The sequence below is a fragment of the Molossus molossus genome, unplaced genomic scaffold (genome assembly GCF_014108415.1).
Source record: "Molossus molossus isolate mMolMol1 unplaced genomic scaffold, mMolMol1.p scaffold_m16_p_21, whole genome shotgun sequence".
NCBI classification, from domain to species: Eukaryota; Metazoa; Chordata; class Mammalia; order Chiroptera; family Molossidae; genus Molossus; species Molossus molossus.
In genome coordinates this window covers 12,058,476-12,082,821 of record NW_023425357.1, presented here as the reverse complement: position 1 = coordinate 12,082,821, position 24,346 = coordinate 12,058,476, and the positions used below count along the sequence as shown (strand labels likewise).

At 53.1% G+C, this 24,346-nt stretch overlaps 1 protein-coding gene across 3 annotated transcripts; it reads right to left on the bottom strand.

Annotated features, from left to right (window-relative positions):
* Positions 1-13,928: 13,928 nt before the first annotated feature.
* EGLN2 (egl-9 family hypoxia inducible factor 2) lies at positions 13,929-23,588 on the bottom strand. Of its 3 annotated transcripts, none has more exons than XM_036275187.1 (6): positions 23,502-23,588; positions 21,394-22,463; positions 15,930-16,049; positions 15,096-15,232; positions 14,836-14,903; positions 13,929-14,566 (listed from the first exon to the last, which is right to left on the bottom strand). In XM_036275187.1, the coding sequence occupies exons 2-6, from the start codon at positions 22,222-22,224 to the stop codon at positions 14,511-14,513; spliced, it is 1,212 nt and encodes a 403-aa protein (XP_036131080.1). In that variant the 5' UTR covers positions 22,225-22,463; positions 23,502-23,588; the 3' UTR covers positions 13,929-14,510. The 3 variants fall into 3 exon arrangements, with proteins under 3 accessions (XP_036131080.1, XP_036131081.1, XP_036131082.1); XM_036275188.1 differs by lacking the exon at positions 23,502-23,588 and adding an exon at positions 23,001-23,127; XM_036275189.1 differs by lacking the exon at positions 15,930-16,049.
* Between the last annotated feature and the right edge of the window lie 758 nt (positions 23,589-24,346).

Sequence of the window (24,346 nt, the reverse complement as noted above, 5' to 3'; positions counted from 1 at the left end):
TGAGTGTGGGAGGGGCTAGCGGGAAGGGAGAGCAGGAGGGGTGGCACTAAGAATGGAGGTGGAGTGCAGGAAAGGAAGGTGTGAGGTAGATAGGAGAGTAAGAAGAAACGATGGCTGTCTGTTCACCTTGCTAGAGATAGAGCCTTCAGAGCTGCGGTGAGAGGAAGGGAAACCTTACACTGTACTGTGAATGATAAAAATAATAAAAACAGCTGTTATTTATTGAGAAGTACTCTGTGTCTGCTCTATGCTAAAAGCATTACACACTCACCTCCCTTACTGCTCACAAACCTATGCAACAGGTTTGTGCCCATTTTACAGGTGACCGCTGAGACTCAGAAAGATTAAGTCTCTCTCTGAGATCCCACAGAACACAATTAGTGCTCAGCAAGTACTTGAACACAGATCTGCACAGGAATGGCTATACTCAGCCCAGTGTCCTTTGGGTATATTCTGTTTTTAATTGTCATTGTTGTTAGACCTCAGCCCAGAATATTTTTTCCATCAATTCTTAGAGAGTAAAAGGGCAGGAGAGGGGGGAGAAAGAGAGAGAGAGAAATATCAATGTGAGAGAGACACATCATTGGTTGCCTCCCACACACGTTCTGACTGGGGCCGGGCACTGAACCTGCAGCCCAGGTACGTGCCCTTGACCAGGAATCAAACCCACCACCCTTTGGTCCACAAACTGACACTCTAACCACTTTGCCACCCTGGCCAGGGCTGGGTAGATTCTTAAAAGGCACCTCTTCCTCAAGTAAAAATCAATAACTTAGTATATTGTTATACAATATGAACAGCTCTGTCGAAGAACTTTTTCCAGAGTCCTGGCAGGCAGCTGACCTGACCTCACTACATACACTTGCCCATACTCTTGCCCCTTCAGGCACACCTTAAATGCCAGGGCATACATCACATCCCTCACCAAATAAGGTGGGATCTGATCAGAGTGGAACCAGGGAACAGGAATCAGATTTCTTAATGAACTGGGTGCAAGGGAAAAAGACTTCAGTGAATTCTGGGAGAATGTTGGCCGTGGCACAGTCATGAACAAATGTGTGTACATGTATATGATTGCCTGTTCTTTTGGGTTTATGCATGAACTCATTTGCTGTGAGTTTCTGAAGTTTTGACTCTCTCTGATGGATCTGAGGTCTGCTGTAAAACCCACCCAAGAGTCTCAGAATCACCTGGATCTAAGTGTTGGGGAAAATCACGAGTTTATTTTGACCAATAGAATAGGAATGGGGTAGTTTGTGGAAATTTATAATGGGCATTGGGTTGAGGTTTACATGGACAGTCAGGACTCGTTCTGGATAATTTTACTTGTCAACTGAAGTATAAATTGGGTATGAGGTTATTGTTCAAATAAAGATTGGGATAAAAATGGGCTTCAGATTGAAATGAAAACCGGGATTGGAACAAATGTAACCTAGTGATGGAGTCTGGGAATGGTGAAAGTAGAGCAACTTCATCTCCTGTCCTGGAATGTGCAATTTTCGTGCCATCTGATGTCCCTAGTGGGATCAAGGACCCCGAGGAACACGAAAGCTGAGGAAAACATCTCCCTTTTTCATGCTACAACAATGGGAAAAGTGTTTTCTTGGATGGAGGAGAGGCTTACCACTTTTCTTGTTCAACTTGGAAAATAAAGGGAAGTCATTCCAGTCACTAAAGTTCTTATCATGGTCCATAAGAGCCTCCTTCACAGCTGGGCACCCACTGAAGACCACCACTGGCCTTAATCCCAGACACAGATTGTGCACAGGGCCATACTTCCTGACTGGGGAGTAGGAAGACAGAGGTCATGTTTGGCGTTCTCACCATCCCCTCCCTAAGCTGAAGGGCTGGTACCTCTGTGAGGAACATCATCCTGTTTTGGAAGCCAAGTTACAGCAAGTTTTTCAGGAATGGGAGGGGTCTGGTACTGGAGAAGGTCAGTCCTTGTGCGTTGAGCTGAGAGTCAGGAGCAGACAGGCAAGAGTCAGCATCAGAAGTAAGAAGGCTGCGCTCCAAATATCCATGGTGAAGGCAGCTGCAGGCAGTCCGTGAAAGGAATGTGGGAGAGGTTGTGACAGGAGATGGGATCCCAGCACTTCTCCATCTATCACAAGCCTTCCCAAGGCCCCAGATACAGGAGGAAATGAGGAAAGGAAAAGAAGTAGAGAGAAACAGAGATGGGGGTAGGGAGGGGGAATATCAGACTTGAAAAAAAAAAAGGGAAGGAAAGAGGGCAGAAGCCAAAGGGCAGTGATAGAGACAAACCGTGACACATACCCATTGCATCCCTCTCCATCCTCCTCCCATCTGAAATCAGAAACACCTCCCATTAAGTCCCCCCTACTATCCCGACTGTCAGCTTGGAGAAAGTTGGAGCAGAGCATGTGCCCACATTCTCCTCCCTCATCCCTGTGCCCCCCTCCCCACCTCTGTCAATGATGTCAACAGATTCTCCACGTGGACACCCAGGGTATTTCTTACAAAGTTCAATGGCCAGAGTGAGCAGGAGGAAGTCTGAGAGAGTCAGCCACACAGCACTTCCCAAGTGCTTTAGTCACCACCATCAGATCCTCCCAGATCTTATTAGGTCCCTGTCCTCCTGCATCAGTCCCAAGGGGATGGTGAGGGAGGGAAGTCTGGGGGCCTCCTACTGAGCTGTTGCTCCTGGCATTGTGCTAGGTGTGTTCTTTTGCTGGGGCTGCAGGCACTAAGTACGACTGAGTGGCTTCAACAACAGAAATGTGTTGTCTCCATTCTGGCAGCTGCAAGTCAGAGATCAAGCCCCTGGGGGTTTGCTGGCGATCTAGGTGTGCAGAAACATCACCTTGACCTTTTTCTCTATCTTCACATGTCATTATCTGTGTATGTGTGTGTGTTTCTGCAAATTTCCCCTTTTTAATAAGGACATCAGGTATATCAGATTAGGGGCCCACTCTTCTGCTGTATGATCTCATCTTTACTAATTACAACTGTAATGACCCTAGTTACAACTAAGGTTACATTGTGAGGCACTGGGGGTTAGGATGTCAACATGTGAGCTCTTTGGGAACACAGTGTAACCCATGAGTATCCTTTGCCCAATTATCTCTGGGAAATCTCCTAATTATTTCAGCCTCTTCCAGAATCCGCCTTTGGCTGACCTCACTGCATGTATCCCTCAACTGTATCCCCAGTGCCTGTATCCATATACCTCCATCTGACTGTACTTAGATAGTCCCTGGTCCATGCTTAGTCCCTTCCTCTATCTTTCAGTCACACCTCAGAGGCTGTGGTTGTTTGTATCTGCCTGCTTCCTTCCTTCATGACTTATCCTTCTCCCAAACTATCCCGGTATTTATTGCCCTCTCTAGCACATCCCATCCAGCCATCGCAGTTAGGTCCTGGTGGTGCGTTGCCTTGAATTTGCGAGGATACACGTGCAAGTCCTAACTGGGGGAGAGGGGGGCTGCTTCTCCCCTCTTTTCTGAGTCACTGTGTTTCAAATACCCTGTTTCTCTGGCCTAACTTTCCTCTCGCCTCATCAGCTCCCCATCCTTCTTCTATCCCTTGGCTCAGTGGCTTAGATCCATGACGACGACGACGTCAGAGCTGAGGAACAAACCACATGCCCCTCTCACAGAATGGCCTCGGACAGCACGCGGGTTCACGTGGTGCCGCAAGGTCCCGGAAGGGAGTCCCCCTTCTTCCTCATCTTCGCCAGGGTGGGATTTGGTATTCTAGGAGCTGGACTGGTGCTTGGGTTTCGGAAGTTCTGATCCTGCCTAGGTCATCGAACCCTTGCTCAGCACTGACTCAGGACGGAGGCTCACTAGGTAATCAGAGCCGTGCTGCCGTGTGTGGCGTTGCCGAGTCCTCTGGAGCTCCTGTTGCGGATTTGGCTGCGCTGCGTTGAAAGTTGCCGTGATTAACTGGCACTCAGAGACAGGTCCTCGGGCTGGGGGACCTCCTTCACGCGGATGCGTCTCCTCATTCGGGCGGCGGGTCGGCCGGCTGCCCCGCGTGTGGGTGTGAGCCGCACGCACCTCCACCGGGTGTGAGCGCACCTCTATAGACGACGCATTAAATTCTCAGAAATGCTGTGAACGTGCATGCAGCCACGCAAATACAATAATTACAGTGCCACTTACCGTCTCTGAACCCACGGAAAGGGGTAAGTCTAGGTATAAAGAAAAACATCGAATAGAAGGTATGGACGTGAGGGGAAAGGTTATGAAAAACGGTACCAACAGAAAACACAAAGTAAATGGTAGCAATAAATCCGTATGCATCGATATTTCAAGAAGTGAAAACAGACCGTACCTGCCCACGACTAAGCCGGCGGTGATCCACACTCATAGACTGAATAAAACATAAACCTCGGGACTTGCAGCCAAGATGGCGGCGTAGGACACCGCGAGACCGCCTCCTCCCACCGCAGCGGCGGTACACGCGCTGGCCGGATTGGCTCAGCGGGGAGAGCGCCGGCCTGCGGACCAGAGAGACCCGGGTTCGGTTCCCGCTGGGGGCAGGCACCTCGGTTGTGGCTGTGGTTTGTCCCTGGTTCCAGTTGGGGTTGTGTGGATGGCAACCAATCTATGTGTCTTTCTCACATGGCTGTTTCTCTCTCTCTCTTTTCCCCCCTCCCTCCCGCTCTATCTGAAGATGCACAAATATCCTTGGGTGAGGATAAAAAGAAAAATTACAACTAAACTACAACACAACCATCATTCAGAACTGGAGCTGAATGGAAGTCCTACAACTACGAGATTAAAGAAGCCACATCGAGACTGGTAGGACCGTGGAGGTGCAGAGGGACTGGTCCCACATTCACCTGGTCCCCCATTCACCTGTGGCGGATAAAATCAGGAGGACACCTCGGCTGGGAAGGTCCTCCCTGAGGAGTGAGGGGTTCTCGTCCCACACCAGGCCCCCAGCTCAGGGTTCCAGTGCCAGGAAGAGAATCCCCATCACTTCTGGCTGTAAAAACCAGTAGGAATGAGGCTCAGAGAGGCTGAGGCTTCTGGAGCCCCAGGCAGCTCCTCTTAAAGGGCCCACGCACAGACTTACTCGGACTTGCTCCCTCCCGGCTCCAGCGTGGGGAAGGCAGCTTGAAAGGCACCAGAGACATTCAGGGAAGAATGTAGTTGTGTGACATCGAGGCAAGAGGTGGAGGGGCAACTTTCTCCCAGACCAACATGCTGGCAGAGGCCGTTGTTCCTTTGGTGAGCCCTTCCCCCACAGAGCTGGCAGCCGGGTGGCCTGTCTGGGCTCCAGCAACCTGGCTCACACTGTTGGCCCACCACGATGATTCCCTGAGGCCCTGCCCTAGCCAACTTTCAGGCCCACCCAAGCTGCTTCCAGTGGCTTTACCCCAGGATTGGCCTGTCTTGGCTCCTGCTTCAGATTTTCCTAAATTCTCTCAAACAAGGAGCATCTGGCCTCAGCCAGTTCCATTCCTCTCGCTAAGTGGCCCCAGGCCCAGCGCCAGCAGCAGCCTTCTGCATATCGCTTTGCAGCTTCTGCCTGATGTCCCCAGGTAGAACACAGGCAGTGGCTGACCTTGGCCTGTGCCTCCCAGGAGGCCCCAGAGCCAACACACCCAGTGAATAGCTTTAGATCACATTGAAGCACCACCATCCAACCACATCCACAAGCAACACACTCAAGGGATGAGCTCAGTGGGTACCGAAGCCCTGCTGAAGTAAGCCTTGCTCTGTGTGCTGGACCCTGGCACAGCTGATCCTCCAAGGTGGTCGGAGGTCAGTGGCCAGTGGTCACCGATAGTCTATATCTTTGGAAGGATTTGGAATAGACAGATGGATGCATTCAAAACTCAACAGATGTTCACGTAAGATTTGTATATTTCATCATATGTAGATTTTACCTAAAAAATTTATAAATTAGGATGAAATTTCCTACGCATCCCCACAAAACACAACACAGTAAAGAGAAAGCCATCAGTCACTGGGGGAATGGGATCGCCCTGTCACCAGGGAGGAGCTGACTGACCGAAGCCCAGATGGTATAACAGGAAAGAAGTCTGCATATGTGGCCCAGATGCTGGTAGGCGGGCAAGCATGGTGGTGGGAGAATGAGCTCGTTCTCTTCTGATTGCTGCTATTTTCTCCATGACATAAGAAAAGGGATCATTGCCCAGCCTGTGTGGCTCAGTGGTTGAGCATCGACCCGTGCACCAAGAGGTTGCCAGTTCGATTCCCAGTCAGGGCACATGCCCAGGTTGTGGGCCAGATCCCCAGTGGGGGGCATGCAGGAGGCAGCTAATCGATGTTCTCTCTCATTGATGTTTCTATCTCTCTCTCATTCTCCCTTCCTCTCTCTCTAAAAATGAATAAAGAAAAAAAAATTTTTTTTTTGCAGGGTCTACAAATAATTTTATTGAAACTGAACAAATAACACAAGAGCCTTCCTAATTGGGGGTCACCCTCCCCAGACCATTTCCCACACTCTTGAAGCACAGAGCTTGCACAGTAAGGGATTTTTTAAAAAGTCATTTCTGTTTAGAAACCAGGCTCTGCCCCAACAACATCATGGACTAGACTATTTACAAACTTTCACATTTTAAGTATTCCTTTTATAGTTGTTCTCTCCTTTCTGTCCCTATCCAGGGGCTCTGGTACCTTCCCCCTACTGATCCTGAAGGGATGGACATACTGTAGAAGAATGGGTGGTGGGCTCCTTCGGGTACTGTCCCTCACCACAGGGTGGTGGATGGCGTCCTCCCAATGTGTGTGGGGGAGCTGGTAAAAAAGGCAAAAGATTTTATGGAGGTGGGTAGGGGCAACTCCCCATAGGTACAGGTATCCACAGCCCTTCCTGATCCCAACCTAGTCCCTCTCAACTGGGGGGAGGGGGAAAGGGTGCCATCAAGGGACAAATAGTTACAGTGGGGAGGGATCAGCCCAGTCCTGGGTAGCTGGAGAAGCCTCCCACATCAGTCCCTATTCCTATTAACAGCCAACAAACTGTCCACTCATCTGGGGGTGGGAACACATGGGCAGGTAAATAGGAAAAATCAGGCTTGCGTTGCCCCCAGCCTCTGTCAACAGAGGAGGAATCGAGGTAGCAAATGGCTGGAATGCTCCAACGAACAGGTAAAGGAAGTGCGGAAAAGTTCCCACTTGTGTACAGCTCCCACAGCCCAGGGGCTGAAAAAAAGACCTTACTTGTAAAGTGCTATAGCCCCTAGTAGGGTTGGTCCCTAGGCAAGCTTGCAAGAAAGGAGGCCAGGCAAGGGCACAGGAACCAGACATTCCCAGTCAGCACATGTCCTGCCATGCTCCTTATAGGGATTCCTGGGGAAGGTGGGCCGGTAACTCCACCATTAGCCCTCACCAGCCGCCAGCCACCTCTTGTCCAAATGCAAACCAGCACCCAACCAGTACTGCAGGACTGCCCTGCTCACAGCTGACAGTTCCAGGCTAGCGGAGTTTATTCAGGACTGTGGCTTCAGCCTAGGTTCCTCAGTGGAAGCCACACTTTGAGCCTGAGGATTTCTTGCTGAGGCAGGAGATGCTTAGGCTGCAACCCCCCAGGCTCACACCTCACAGAGGATCACAGGGAAATCCACGTGGATGTGTGGGGGATCCAGCTTCACGATGCCCTGAGGCATCAGGTTTTTATGCACCCGCCTCAGCTCGGACAGGCCGCTTCTGTCCGTTCTTGGTGACGATTGTCTCCTCATAGAATTCGTGAGCCAGATCTCCATCCTCATCAAAGAACATGGACTCTTGGTGCGTGAATACGAAGGGGGGCACGGCTGGGCCTCGTGGACGCACCAAAGCTTGCTCAGCTTTGGAGCCGCTGGCACCCATGTCAGAGCCGCGGGCGCATGGCGCACCCTGCGGCCGCTTTCCTCTCACAGGGTCGTGGGCGCCACCGAAAAAAAAAAATCTTAATTAAAAAAGGGGGGGTGGATCATCAACAGAATGAGATGGAAGAAAGAGTTGAAGTTATGAGGGGGCAGGACAAAGTGTATGAGTTGGGAGTCAAGGAGAGACCTATTAGAAGTGAGGAGAATTCGCTGCCCTTGGTGTGTTTCAGTGTCTTCTGTTACAGCAGCACTTCCCACCTGGGTTGACTTTGTCCCCAAGGGGACACTGAATAGTGTCCAGACTCATTTGTTTTTCACAACTAGGAGGAGGGCTGCATCTAGTGGGTAGAGACCAGAGAGACTGCTAGACATCCTACCATGCACAGGACAGCCCCACACACCAACATACCCAGCCCAAACATCAATAATACCAAGGTTGAGAAGCCCTGTAATGCATCTCTCTCTGCCCCAAGTTCCCTCTGTAGCAGGAAGGCAAGTCAGACCACAAGAAGATCTCCCCTTAAAACTTCCCTTCCCATGAATCCCAGGTTTCCCCATGAGTCAGTCTCACCAGGCCCCTCTCAACCCAGTCCTAGGGTCAGGGAAAAGTAACAATGGGTTGGGGTGGATCCAGTACTGCCCCAGTTTACAGAAGTAGGGGTTGTTGCCAAGGGAAACCAGAGCTACCTAATCCCTTAATTAAGTCTTCACACCTCTGCCAGGACCTGCCCTGACCGGCTTTTCTGGGACTTCAGCAAGAAGCAGCCCCACTTCTTTCTCACCACGGGCCTGGACCTGGGGTGTCAAATTCCCCAGGATCTACAAGCACTTTCTCTCCCTCCCCCATGGGAATGGTAAACTGACCTTGGGGCATGGTTCCAGGTACTGCCACTGCAAGCATCTTTCCCACAAGCATTTTTGCTGCAAATGTTTTTGCCACAGAATAAATTGGCTGTAAGGCAATGTTGCCATAAATTTACAGCAAATAATAAAGGGACATTAATAAAGACATAATGAAACATGAATAACCAAATGAATAAGGCTTTATTAAGAAATGCAAAATATTAGAATACATTTAAAGTGTGTGTGTGTGTGTGTGTGTGTGTGTTGCCTTGGCCAGGTAGCCCAGTTGGTTGGAGCATCATCTCATGCACCAAAAGATCATCAGTTCCATTCCTGGTCAGGGCACATGCTCAAGTTGCAGGCTGGAATCCCAGTAGGGGGCGTGCAGGAGGCAGCTGACGGATGTTATGCTCTCACATTGATGTTTCTCTCTCTCTCTCTCTTTCTCTCTCCCTCTCCCTCTCCCTTCCTCTCTCTCTAAAATCAATAAAAACATTTAAAAATAAAATACAATGTGTGTACATTCATGGTTATTTTAAGAGCAGCATCACCACATCTACTCGTCACTGCGTAGATCATTATGAAGACGAGCTCGATTTATACGTAATATAAAAATGGGAGTCACGCCCTGGCCGATTTGGCTCAGCGGTTAGAGCATCCACCTGCGGTCCGGAGAGACCCGGGTTCGGTTCCCGCTAAGGGCATGTACCTTGGTTGCAGTTTGTCCCCGGCCCTGGTTGGTCGTGCGGGTGGCAGCCACTCGATGTGTTCCTTTCACATCGATGTTTCCTTCTCTCTCTCTTCCTCTCTCTCCCTCCCACTCTGTCTGTGCAAAAAATGGAAAAATGTCCTCGGATGAGGATAAAAAACAAAAACAAAAACAAAAACAAACAAACAAACAAAAAATGGGAGTCACTGCAAGAACTTCAACAATGGGGACATGAAAGCAAACTGACAATCGGCTTTATTTGTTTTCACCCATTTCTCTATTTTTTAATGTGGCTACTAGAAAATTAAAAATTACATACGTGACTTACATATTTCTGGTGGCCATCACTGTTGTGGGTTTTTTTTTTTTTTCATTTTTAAATCACTTTTTATTTTCCTTTTTTAAAAATATGTTGTTATTGACTTTTTTAGAGAGAAGGGAAGGGAGAGAGAAACATCGATGTGAGAAACATTGATCAGCTACCTCCTGCACGCCCCCTACTGGGAATTGAGCCTGTAACTATGGGCACATGCCCTGACCTGGAATTGAACTGAGACCTCACATTCCAGGGGAAAATGCTCAATCCCCTGGGCAACACCGGCCAGGCCATTTTTTATTTTCATTTACAATTGACATACAATATCATATTAGTTTCAGGTGTATGCCCCAGTGATCAGATATTACATAACTTACTAAATAACGCCCACCCCCCCCAAAAAAATCTCACACCCATCGGACACCACACATGGCCATTACAATATTATTGACTATATTCCCTATGCTGTACTTGACATCCCCATGACTATTCTGTAACAGACAATTTGTACTTCTTAATCCCTTCACCTTTTCACCCATCCCTCCAACTCCCCTCCCATCTGGCAACTATCAAAATGTTCTCTTTAAATCGGCTGAAGGCAGTTGATTCATCAATGAAGAAACCAAACCAAACAAACAAAATGTCAACCAATTATTTTTTTTCTTTATTGATTTTAGAGAGAGAGGAAGGAAGAGGTAGAGAGAGATAGAAACATCAATGAGAAAGAACAGATTGGCCGCCTCCTGCACGCCCCCCACTGGGGATTTGACCCATAACCTGGGCATGTGCCCTGACTGGAAATCGAACCAGCGACCTCTTGGTGCATGGGTCGACGCTCAACCACTGAGCCACACCAGCCGAGCTACTTTTGTATTTTTTATGGCAAAATTGCCTCACAGCCCATTAGTTTTGTGGTTTAAAAAAAAAAAAAAAAAGGCCAGGTTAACCAGGCACAGCATTGCTCGGGCTGAGGGGCGGGGTTTGGGGATTTTGGGGAATGAGCAGTCACAGACGCCTATCCCTCCCACTCCAGGTCGCACCCCACCTCGCACCCCACGGGAATCAAATAAAGACGGGCGCAGGCATTGAAGACCGAGTTTCGTGATGACAAGAATCGCAGCGCTGCTGTTGCGACTCCTCCCGCTGGGGGCGCTAGACAGGAGGGCACTCCGACACAGAGGGCCCACGCTCTCCCCCTGCTGGGGAACTTGCTGCAGCTAAAGCTGGGACGGATCGCGCACTAGTAGAGGCCGTCCTCTTGGCAGAGGGTGGGGGTACAGAATTCTGGACTCGTGGAGGTAGGGCTGGGGGTTGGAACTCCTGGTTCTCTTAATGAAGAGAGCTGAGGGAGGTAGAGGGGCCTGGAACCCCGCGTTCTGGGAAAGGAGATTGGGTGGGACGGGAAGTTGGAGGCCTGGACTTCTGGTTGTTCGGGAAGAGGAGGGGTGGGGTGGGGGCGTGGGGGCGAGTCAGATCTCGAGGGAAGAGGGACAGTGAACCTAAGCTCCTGGTTAAAGGCAGAGTCGCACTGCCCTATCCCCAACTCCATTCCTGGGTCCTGAGGAAGGAGGAGCCTGAGCAGTCCAGTGGGGGAGAGGGAAGCAGAGGGGTCTGTTCAGGTTCAAGGCTGGGAGGGTGGATGCAGGGGGCTGGGACCTGGACTTCTAGATCCTGAGGGAAGATGAGAAAGACTGGACTCCTGGCTCTAAGGGAAGACGCTGGCGATGTGAACTCCCCAACCTGGAATGAGAGGCTGAGATGGAACTCCAGGGTCTGGAGGAGGAAGGAGCTGTAGGGAGGGCTCTGGGGGCTCAGTGGAGGAGGGAGCTCCGACCCGGACCCGCGCCCTGCAGTGGTGCCGTACAGCTTCGCAGGGCTACGGGACGCATTAGTGCTGCATGCAGACACCTTCTACCGCCGCTGGGCTGTGGCAGTCTTAAACGCTTCATGCAGAAACCGTGATGTCCAGGAGGTGGAGGAGCAGGCCTGGGCATCCAGTTAGGGTGATAAAGGGCGGGGAAGCGGGGGCGGGGCCTAATAGAGAATCAACGCTATTGACGAGAGAGGGTGGAGCGGAGCTAAAGTGGAGGGTAGAGTTGGTGGGGGGCAGGTTCCTCGTGCAGCAATAGAAGAGCCAGAGAGCTAGTGCTGGTCAGGGACCGGGACCAGCAGAGGTGTGGCCAGTGTGCAGAGAGGGCCGGAAGGCTGGGATGGCAACCAAAAGGTCTGGAAAAGAAGCTGAGCGAACACTGTCCGGGAGGGGCGTGACCAGCTCCTGGCCCGCCCCCTTACCTGCCCCACCCCCAAACGTAGTGTTTTATATGCCAGCCACTGAGCAATTTTGCAGTGGGCGTGCTTACGGAGTTCAGCCTGGGACCCCGGGGGAGCGCGTCCTGGAGGCGGCAGCTTGTCTGCTTGGTAAATTTCAAGCCATCATTGGGGTGGCCTGTTCCGAGAGGAGAGGGACCTGGTGTGGGTGTAGCCAACGGACAGAAGGGGCAGCAAGGTGTTTTGAGTGGAACGAAGACAGTACGTCCAAGAGCTAGTTGGAGGCCAAGCCACAGCCTCTGACCTGGTCATGTTCCTACTCCCAGGAGCCCCGGCGGATATGAGATAATGCTGTACCTAATGTTACTGTTCCGTTGTCTTCGGGAACCCCTATGGCCATAAGGACCGAGTGAGTTTCTGAGGCTCCTGGACCTCTTCAGTGACAACTTCCACATCGTGAGTTCCAGATGGGGCGAATAGAGAGGGCCGGCCCGGAACACTCCTCGTGAGCCCAACCTATGCTAAACTCCGAGTACATAGACCTACCTGGTGTGGATCATTACAATGGGACTCAGAATCTTGGAAGTTCTAGAGCTTGTAACATCGTCCAATCTCCTTGTAGGGAAGCTAGTTGTCTTGTTCAAGATCGTATTGCAATCCTGTTCCCCTATATGTACATTTTACCCTCCCTTTTGGACTGGCCCCCTGACCTGCAACACCAAAACTTCAGGGAGCTTTGGGTCTTCATCTCTAAAATCCAGTGGCACTGGAGAAACGGTAATCTGGGGAGCACCGCGATTTCATGGATTGCTTCCTAGATCAAATGGATAAGGTGCAGCCCCTGCTATCCTAAACTCCATCCATGCCACCCACAAGGAGGCACCTAGCACTCAGCAGCACCCCTCTCTGTCCACAGGAACAGAAAGACCCAGTCACTTCCAGGAGGGAACTGGTGATGACCACACATAACCTTTTCTTCAGCAGCACAGAGACCATGAACCACCCTGAGCTACCTGCTCCTCATTCTACTCAAAGTCCCAGAGGTGGCATGTCTGCCAGCAGGGAAGTCCAAGTTGAGGGGGCTAGGATTTTGAGGAATGGCTGGGGGCAGGGTGTGCATGGCTCACACACTTCATTGGTCCCAGCCAAGGTGCAGGCAGAGCTGGACACCTTGATAGGTCAGGCACACCTCCCAAGCCTGGAAGACTGCCAGGACCTGCCCTTCACCAACACAGTGCTGTAGGAGATCCAGTGCTGCCCCTGGCACTGTCTTGGGTCTTCACCCACAGTGCCTACCTGCACAGCCCCACTCTCTCGCTGCCCAAGGTGTCCACTGAGCTGGGGATTACGCACGGAGCTTGGGAGTACCTGTTAACATCAGTAGGTATGAGCATATGCACAGCCCTGGAAGCAAGAAATAAGGCCCCGCCTTCCCAGCGGCTTCTAAATAGGGTCTTGCCAAGTTCATGGATAACACTTGCACATTCCCCTAGGGCACCATCATAATTTCTCTGCTTGTGTCTGCACAGGTGACCCTACCCAGTTCAAGAATCCATACTGCTTCAACCCCACCAACTTTCTGGGCAAGGGCCAGTTCCTTCATACCCTTTGCCCCAGGTTTGGGCCACATGGAAGAGGCCAGTTTGGGCAGGCCCTTGGATTCAGGGGGTGCTCACCCTGAATCTGTGTCCCCACGAAAGTTGATGTGCTTGGGTGCACACCTGTCCCAATCAGAGATTCTCCTCTTTTTCACCACCATCCTACATGGATTCTGCCTTTGTTGTGGGGAGCCCTGCCAACAAAGACCTCACCCTACAGTGTACTGGCCTGGGCAACATCCCCTCAGCTTTCCAGCTCCACCTGGTGGCCCCCTGAGGTCAAGCTCAGCTACCCCCTGCTCACTGACTCAGACCTCCTTACCACCACCCCCCCCACTCTTGTGTAATAAAGGCCCTGAATTGCAGATGGAGGCATGTCTTCGCCAAGAAGAGGGAGAGGGGAAGTCAGATGTGTGCAGCTCTGAGGTAAACTTTTATTTCTTGGCTGACAGAACTTTCACACCATGCTTCCTCCCAGCACCTTTTATCCTGCCCAAGCAGAGGCAGCCTAGTCCAAAGGGTGCCATGGCCAAGGGGGTTGGGAGTCACTTCACATTCCGGGCTGGAGGAGTGGAGGGGCTAACCCCCCCTCCACAAACCTTTGCCAGCAAGAGGCCATGACTCACTTCAACCCCAAATCCTGCATCCTGGTGGGAGGTGGCAATGCCCTCTTCCAGCTCTCCACACTTGAGAGGGACATGACCAGACAGGGCAGGGCACAGGCCTCTGCCCAGGTCACAACCCCAGCACCCATCACAGGGCAGCACAGGTCTCTCTCCTCCTTGGTCCTCAGCGACTGAGGGAACGCTCCACACCAGGCAGGACACAGGCAAAGTCTGAAGCAGCAGCGGTGGCAGGGAAGGAGCAGGCACCGAGACTGGTGGGTCGCTGGCCAGGGCAGCACCGGCCCAGGGCTCTCCCAAAATCAGGGCAAGCTGTCTGTCCATGCAGCTCTGGGGCTGGCCACTAGATGGGCGTAGTCGGCTGAGATATAGGTACTTGGACACCTTTCTGTCCTGATGCTGGTGGGGGGAGGAGGACAGGAGATAATGAATCATCAGGGAAGAGACAAAGAAGCCATGGAAAAGCTGGGAAGGGAGAGAGGAACAGACGAGAAAGGACTCATGCTGGGGGTACCAGGAGAGTGGCTGTCTAGAGAAGGCAGGCAGAGGTGAGGAAAAACGCAGTGGGATTTGTAAAAGACTGACAGTGGATGAGGTGGCTTGAGCCCTGGTGAGGTCATGCAATAGAAAGGATTTGAGGGAGGGGACACCATTTGGGAAGCAGGTACCTAGCTGATACTTGTCTTTGGCTGCTGCTCTCTCCTTGGCATCAAAATACCAGACAGTGATGGCGTACCTGGGGACCAGAGCAGCACGAGAGGGCAGTTAGAAATCACTTTTATTCCATTCCCGCCACTGTATCCACAGAGACACTAGAGTCCACCCTCTGAGCCTGGTTCTGTTCCCACCAGGCCCCCCTCTCAGTACTTAATCACATCTTTGTCATTCGGGGGAGCCCCTGGGCATATCACAAAAGTATGGATCATACCTGGTGGCATAGGCTGGTTTCACCTCATGGGGGTTCCGCCGGTCAGACCAGAAAATGAGCAGCCGGTCAAAGAGTGGCTCGATGTTGGCTACCACAGGCCGGCCCTCAGGGAAGATCTGCAGCAGGCCACCATGCACCTGAGGGCAGATCGGAGGATGAGGCAGGAGGCTGGTACTGCCTGCCCCCAGGAGCCCACCAGGGGCACTGCAGCTGCACACATCACTCCCTCCCACCACTCAGCCCTTTAAAAATGAATGACAACCTAGAGTCTCCATCACCATGGAGATGGTCAGGAAGCTACTAAAGAAGAAGGAAATAGCCCTGGCCGGTTTGTCTTAGCGGTTGGAGCGTTGTTGGCCTGCGGACCAGTGTCCTGGGTTTGGTTCCTGCTAGGGGCCTGTACCTCGGTTGCAGTTTGTCCCTGGCCCCTGTTGGGGTTGTGTGGGTGGCAGCCACTCAATGTGTTTCTCACATCAATGTTTCTCTCTCTCTTCCTCCCTCTCTCCCTCCCACTCTATCTGAAGATAAAAATGCAAAAAAGTATCCTTGGGTGAGAATGAAATAAAGATTTTTTTTAAAAAGAAGACAGGAAATAGAGGAAAGGGTTCATTAGGCCAGGGGCTGGGCAGACTGCACCACATTCCCCCAAGGAGAGGTCTCTTGCTACCACACTGCTGGAGAGGAGGTGCCATTCTGCAGGAAGAGCCAAGGAGTTAGACTGTCCCACCCACTGTGGGTTGAGAAAAGGAACCAAAGCTAGAAGCTGAGCTGGAAGTGGAAACCAAGTGGACACCCCCCCCCAACACACACACCCCCACACCCCCAACACCCTACCTTGATGTCCCAGTTCTGATTCAGGTAATAGATACATGTGATGCAGCGCCCATCACCGTGGGGATTGTCAACGTGCCTCACGTACCCCAGCCCATTGCCTGGGTAACACGCCACCATGGCCTGGCAGAGACAGACGAAGTGGTTTACTGGGGCTAGGCAGACATTTGGGGAAGCAGCCATTACCTCCTCTTTCTCAACCCTCCCTGACCCTCATCTCTGACTCCAGATGTCCTGGGCTCCAAGGGCTCCAGCCCTCAAATTTGCCCCTTTTCCAGCCAAGCCCCCATCCACCAGACACCTCAGCTCCAGGGCCTCAACAGCCCATTCTCCACCCCCACTCACACATACAAACCTAGAGCTGGCACCCAGAAGGGGCTCAAGGAACTGACCGTTTCATTTTTTAAACATAACCCGACCCAGTCAGACATTTCTGCAGAATAAAACCAGTGTAAATGTTTTCTGGTGTGCAGAGGTGTGGCCTTACAGCCCCACACCAGGCGTTCTCGCCCTCGGCTGCAGAGTGGAACCATCTGGGACACCAATGCCCAAGCCCACTGATGCCTAGGCCCGCCCTGGAGGTTCTCATGTACTTGGTCTAAGGTGGAGCCTGGAATTTTATTTTTTCTTTATTGATTTTAGAATAAGAGAAAGGGAGAAAGAGATAGAAACATTGATGAAAGGGAACATCAACTGGCTGCCTCCTGCATGCCCCACACTGGGAATTTGGCCCACAACCTGGGCATGTGCCCTGACCAGGGATTGAACCAGTGATCTCTTGGTGCATGGGTCGATGCTCAACCACTGAGCCACACCAACCAGGTGAGTCTGGAATTTTTAAAGGTTCCCCAGGTCATTCTAATGCACAATAATGTTGAGAACCACTGCACCTGAGCACAAAGAATTCCTGCTAAGTAAATTATGTCTCCTACACATTTAAACAGGTGCCAAAACCTAGAGTGCGACTAGAACCTGAGACTTAACCCCAACTCCAAAGATAATTTGCTGGACAGTCCCATCACCTGAACAGGCCTCAACTGCCTCATCTGCTCTGTTTACAGCAGTGGCATTAACCCCTCTGAGAATCCTTTGGAGGTTCCTCACCACACAGTTAGGACTCATTCAGGGTCTTGGCTTGTGTGTGTACAGATCTAGCCACAAGGTTCTCACCTCCCCTCCCTGATGGCTGTCACTGCCCTGGCCAGCCTTGACCATGCTGAGGCCTGGACCTAGCTACTCAGGGCCTGTTTCTCATCAAGGAGCTGACAAAAGGTGGATGTGGTGTGAGGAAAAGGGACCAGGTGTCCCTATAGACTTAACACCTGGATTCATTTCAGAGCTACCACAGGAGCTGTGATGTCAGGGGTGGGGGGAGGGGGTACTTAAATTCCTGTCTCAGGTTCCTCATCCATGACATGGAGCTGACAGCTACTTCACAGGCTGTTGTGGAAACTGAACAAGATATAAATGGGAAAGTACTCAGCATGGTACCTGCCACATGATGGAAAGCCAAAGCACAGGCTGAAATCACATTTTTTAAAGAAGTCCCAGTCCTACCCTCTGCCAAAAGCCACTGACAGGGTTGGATGAGGCAAATAAAGAAGCAGTGACATGAAGACCCACGAGCTCCCCCCCAAGCTGGGGACCATCTGTCTTGACACCTCAACCCACACTGAGGCCAGGTCAGACCTCTGGCTGCTTCTCCTCACTAACACTCAGCTACACCTGTAGACCACAGCCTAGCAAGACAGCCATGAGATAAACATTCCTGATCAAAGGGATCAGTGTCTGATGCCAAAGCAGCTGCAGAGCACCCATAGCAGGCCAGGCTGGCTCAATCCCTCAGCCTCCTCCCAACACGTCATTCCCAGGGCTCACCCCAGCATGGATGTAAATCGCTCTGTGGTAAACACAGCGCCTGCCCTAGGAAAGAGGCCAGGAGAGCTGCCACCAGGTAAGGATACCCAGCAGTGGAGAGCACTTCTCTCTGGGGGCACCAGGGCACAGTGAGTGAGCAGGCCCCAACACCCCCAGGTTCAGAGGGAGCACCTTCTTTGCACTGTTCACTCCCTGCACACGGGTAAGGGCTCTGAGCAAGCCCCTCACAAGGAAAGAACATGCTGTGGCCGGGTGGCCTGGAATCAGTGAGTCATTGATTATAGATGGGCAAAGCCTCCCGATTAGAATCCAAGCAGAGATTTTGCTGATTGTGCACGAGGAGGGGTGGGGAAAAGGTCCCAGTGCTGCAACCTCTTCCCCCACAATCCATCCCCAAACAGCAGCCAGAGACCTTTTCTCTGGCTCTTCGTTGTTAAAATCCTTTCAATTACCCACTGCATCCTGAAAAAATAAAAAATACAAACTCCTGACCACAGCCTCCAAGGTCAACCTCATCTCCTATCCCTGGCTCCAGCCTCTTAGGTCTTCTGACTGTTCTCTGACCAGGCCAACCTCATCCCAAGGCCTTTGCACCTGCCTGGAACATCCTCTTTTTGTTTTGAGATTATAGGGGTTTGTTTTCTTTTTTAATATGTTCTTATTGATTTTTTTAGAGAGGAAGGGAGAGAGAGATAGGAACATCAATGTGAGAGAGAAACATCGATTGGCTGCCTCCTGCATGTACCCTCCTGGAGATTGAGCCCGCAACCCAGCCATGTGCCTTGAAAAGGAATCGAACCACCGACCTCTCAGTCCATGGGAGGACACTCAGTCCACTGAGCCACACCAGCCTAGGTTGGAACGTCCTGTTATCAGGTCAAGGGGCACCCTGAGTACTCTAGCTCAAGACACTGGGTTGATTTTCTACTCCATCCTCGGTGAAATCAACACAGATACTTGTTTACCTAGTACTGGTCCAACAGGCAGCCCCATGGAAGCCCCTGGGGCCAGGCCTGTGTCCCTAGTGCCCAGGAGGTAGCTGCTGACTGAAAGCAGGCCTCTAGGCCTCCATTCCATCCTACCCTGTGCACCCTCACACAGGGTCTCCCACCATGCAGCTGGGCCACCCTCTGGAGTCTGGCATGTAATAGGACTTGAACACAAAGGCTAGGCACAGAAACAGGCCCTTTAAGGCCCCACCCTTCCCCCCACATATGCACACACCATGGGGAGTGGAGGGTGAAAGCGTACTCTGGCCCCAGAGAAACATCTACTTCCTCCTGCCACAAGGGAAAGGGGCAACAGCAAAGTAACATGGAAACCTGTTCCTCACCCTTCCACCTCAGGGAGGGGACAGCTGGGAGGAGAGTCAGGAAACTGAAGAGTTAAAGGCTATTGGTGACAATGTACCCAGAGCCCCACCACACACTCACACATCCAAATCAGAAGCTGGAAACTGAGCCAATGACAGCAGGCCCCACCCCCAAGCTGCTCTTAAAGGGGCAAACCAAAGCAGCCAGGCCCTCTCCAGGGTCCCTCCCATATGATAGTCCCAGATGCCAGTGAGAGGGACCAGAGAGGAAGAGGAGGGAAGACAGAACACAGGAGCTCTACTCAGAATGACCCAAAGCAGGTTGTTGCTGGCCCTGGCCATGCTGGTGATCAGTGCCCCCACAACCACAGCAGCCACCCACCCCAGCACCCCACACTGTCTTACTGCAGAGCCTGGGGAGGGAGTCCATGTGTTGCCCTTTGAAGGTGGGGAAGCCTAGAGTTGTTGTCTCATTGGGGCAGGGGAGGGTCTGACAGGAACTCCAGTGATTGGGTTGGCTCCTCCCCTCCCTTCTCAGTCCATCCTGGCTTACCTCCCAGGGCAATACCTCCCTGGCTTACCTCCTAGGGGTCACCTAAGGCTAAAAAAAAGCCCCCCACCCCCACCCCAATCCTAGCCAGGGTCAGTTCACAACCACATCCAAGGCACCAAAAGGGAAGAAGTCTGTTCCTTCTACCCTCCCCTCCCCACCCCTCCTCAACGGCCACAGACTAGCTGGGGACTTAACCTGGTTTTCCTATCCCATGGATGAGTAAAGGCTCAGAGAAATGTCCTACCCTGGGCCATTCAGCTCTTGTGGTCTACCCACAACCTCCCTCCTGCAAGGATGGGGGACCCTGAGGTGAAGCTGCTGAGCACCCTGTGGCCAGGGAAACTCCCACTGATCTTCCTGCCAAAACCAGGGAGGGGCTGCTCTGGCTCTCCAGCTATCAAGTAACAGGAGGGAGAGGGAAGTAGGACAAGTTCCAGCTGGGGTGGGGAGGATACTGGCCTTGGCCCCAGGGGAGTCCTGGTTCCTGCGCCAGCTCCAGCCTGAGAGGGAAGCTGCACAGAGGCAGAACAGGAGATGGGATCTGAGAAAGGAGGGAGGGGGCATCAGGAGGACAACCTCATGCCCAAAGGACAGAATGCAGCCTGCCAGTGCCACCAGCCAGGCATCACTGGTATTGTGCAGTGGGCACCCCCTACAGGGTCTTTTCCAAATAACACCAAGCCCTGGACTCAAGGCCAGGGCCCTCACACCCCTCCATGAAGAGAACTATCATGTCAGCTGGCCAGAAAGGCCCTTGGACCACTGTCCTGTACAGAGCTCCTGACCCAAGTTCTAGAATGGGCAGCTGGAGGCCCATAAACCTCAAAAAAATCAGCTTTTTTTCTTAAGAGAATAATGTAAAATGGCAGATTCTCAAAAAGACCCAGGCTTTAAAAAAGATTACTAACTACTACTATAAAAAAAAAAAAAAAAAAAAGGAGGGGGACACCAAGAAGAGACACAGGGACTTGGATGGGGAGAAAGAGAAAGATGAGAGACAGGACCTCCACCCCAGTCAGCACATAGCCACCCAGTGCCACCTCCAGGAAGCTGTCCTTGACGCAGATACCACAGTATGGCACACAGAGCACAATGTAGTCCAGCACCAGGAGCAGCAGGCAGCACCTCCTCCTTCAGCCTGGCACTGGCCTACCTACTGCCATCCTCCTCCCTCCACCTCCTGGTACTCCTGCCTGGGAGACCGAACGGGACAGACCAGGAGAGATTGGGGGGCAGAATGGATTAAACAGACAAGCCAGCAGTGATCGATGAAAGGATGGGGGAACAGGAAAGGAAGAAGACAGGGACAGACATGTGCAGATAGACAAACGAAGGCAGAAACGTGCCTATCTACAAGGACCGTTCTTAGTCTCAGGCCCACAGACAGACATCAGGAGGCTGTGAACCCCACCATGGCCCATGCACAGGTGTGGGGCTATAAATGTCAGCACCTCTCCTCAGCTTCTTCAGGAGAATTCCTGGCAAGGTCAAGAAACACTGTGGCCACAGCCCAAACCCCTGTTTATAGATACACAAACTATGGCCCACAGGGAGAAAGCACACAGACCCCAGGAGAGTCCCCACAGGGAGTAACAGCCCAAAGCAAATTCCAACATTCCCTCCACTAAAGCTGCCTAAACCTTTCTGTGACCCCACGAGTGTCTCCAAACCCACTGGTGCTCAGAGCACAAGGCATCCGACGATTTCGTGCTGGGCAGCCTTACCTTGGTGCGCCCGTTGATGACGTAGCCGCCCAGCCGCCCAGCACAGTGCCGGATCACAGCATCCACGTGGGCCATGAGTGCCCCGATGCTTCGGCAGCCCGGCTCATGGCCTTCCACCCAGGCAATCTGGTCCCCACGGATGCTGCGTGGTGGGATAGCTCGCTGGCTCACTAGCTGCCCATCACGCAGGCGCCCGGCCCTCTTCAGGGCCTCTACCTCGGCCAACACACGGCCACCCAGTGCCGACCCCAGGAAGCTGTCCTTGACACAGATGCCATAGTACCGCATGCAGGGCACGATATAGTCCAGGGCCAGGCGCTCAGGTGCAGCAGGCAGCTCCTCCTCCCTTAAGCCGGCACTGGCCTCACCACGGCCACTGCTGCAGCCCAGGCCACCCTCTCCCTCTTCCCTCTGGTTCTCCTGCCTGGCCCACGGCCGCTTGGTGGGTTCAGGGGCATCCCCACCATCCTCTGCCCATTTCCGCTTGGGAGCCTCAGGCCGGGCACCCTGAACTGCCAGTCGCTGGCACCCCTTGGTGACCAGTGCTGCAGCACCCTCACTCTGCAGTGGCCGCAGCTCGCCACCATCCTGCCCACCGAAGCCCTCCAGCAGGGGGCTGGCTGTGGCGGAAGTGGCTGTGGCTCTGGGGATCCCACTCCCTGCTGAGGCCTCAGCAGGTGCTCCTGGACGGTGGTAGGAGGGTAGCAGAGGACACGGCAGGTACCTCTCCACCCCCATCCTGGACCGGCCAGACTCCAAAGGCTCTGACACAGAACCTGGCAACTGAGAGAGAGCCTGACTCAGGGGCTGCGGCTGGCACGGGCTGTCCATGGCAACAGTGTCTTCATCCCCCTGGCATGGAGGGCACGGCCCGGGCCCATGGTGCCACTCTCCTCCACTGCCTCCTCCTCCTCCACTTGATGCAGCCGGCGGCCGGGGCGGCCGGGCCTGGCGTGGGGCAGGGTGAGGCAGGGCAGGTGACAGAGGCTCTTCTCGTGCCCTGGGGGTGCTCGCTGGTCCCCAAGTCCTCTGCTGTCCCTAGGGGCTTGGGAAGAGACCTGTCAGGGTTACTGGAAAAAGAGAAAAAAAAAGGGGATGTTCAAAGAGCTAGAAGCAGGCTGGGGGAAAGGGTGACGGGTAGCAGGGCAGTAAAAAGGCAGACAAACTTGGCTATTGAGACTCCAAAACCTGAGCCAACTAGAAGACCCTGAGAATTTTGGGGGGAAATCACTGACAGACAAGAGTCAGCGAGGAGGACAGGTGGAGGAGTCAGGCTAGGTAGATGACCCAAGACAGAGGACTGCGGTGGGGGCTGGAGAAGAGAGCAACCTCAGAGTGAGACAAACAGAAAAGAGGGAGGGGCCTAAAGTAGAAAAGGACCGGCGAAGGAGTGGGGAGTAGAGACGAATAGGGGTGATCAGCCTGGGAGTTCCAGAGACAGAGGGAATGTGGGGAGTCCAGAGAGAGGAAACTGGGGAGCCCAGAGACAAAGAGAACAGGACGGGTTGTGGGGGTGGGGTGGGGACACAGAGAAAAACAAACCGGAGAAAGCTGGGAGGGAGGGCCTCAGACAGCCGGACAGACCGGGGTGGAGGGGTCGACCTTACCCCACCAAGAGGAAGCCTGTTGGGGGCTGACACACACCCAGACGGAAGGGAGGTCCTGAGACAGACGGACGGAAGGGAGTCGCGGGAGGAGGGTTCCACAGAGACAGAGAAGGGCGTTAAGGGTTCACGCACTCGGGGACCGGACCACGGTAAAGAGAGCGCCCCCTACCAACTCCCTTTGGTGCGAACACTGAGGCCCCGTCGGGGCGCAGCTGGCGACGGAGGTAGGGCCTAAGGGCCGCTAGGACCCTGCCCACCACCCACCCCCTCCGCCAGGCTCGCGCTGCCGGTTGCCACCCCAACCACCGCCACGGCCGGCACTCAACGTGCCCGTCGCGCGATCCCTCCCCCACGCCCCACCCCCATTCCTCCCTCCCCAGGGTCGCCAAGCTCCGCCACCGCAGAACGGCGCCGGCCCCCTCACCCTGCCCGGCTCGCACCAGCGCCCCGACTCGAGCACCCTCCCCGCCCTGCTCCCTTCCTTCCCGGAGCTCTCCTCACCGAGCTTTTTCCTCCGACGCCGGCGCCGCCGTTTGTGGCAGCCGTCCTGCGCTGCACAGCGCGCCATACCCCGCCCCCACCACCCGCGACGCTCCGCCCCCGCCTCTCCCGGTGGGTACGTGACCGCGCCCGGGTGGAGGAAACGGTGCGCAGGCGCGAGGGGCGCGGGGCGGGGCGAGGACGTTCTGAGCAGGCCCACTCGAAAAAGAGGACGTGGGCCGGCTGACAAGAAGGTTATTTGCATTCTACGCTCCACCCACCCCTTTTGCACGAGAGGAGGAACGCAATTAGAAAGGGCTGAATCAGGAGAGTTTCTGCGGAATTAGGCAAATAACATGGGAATGTATGCAAATCGTGCTATTTACATGGATAAGTCCATCCCCTCAGAGCCAACAACGCTGCGAAATAAGTAGCCGGGTCGGGATATGGCATGCAAATCACCGATTCATTTACATGGACGGCTCCGCCTTCTCACGGCTCAAGAATAGGAATGAGTTTGAGAAATGTCGGCGCAGGTAGTTGGGAAATGTATGTAAATTCACACGTCAGCGATAATTTACATAAGGTCTTTATAAAACGGAGGAAGGAGTTTTGAAACGTTCTTGAGAGGAAGGAGCGCGGACTAGATGGGATATGCAGACATTTCCTGACCCATTCTGCCTTGTTCCCTCAGGACAACTGTGGGAGTCAGTAAAGCAACCTAGGAAAGCTATGCAGAGAAAGTATTTGCATAACCACCTCATGTCATTTAAGAACATTTTGGGCGACTGAGCCTGGGAGAATTGTGTAGATACGGTCATTTAAATGCCCCGCCCCCTCGACCTCGCATAGGCTGAGCACTCAGG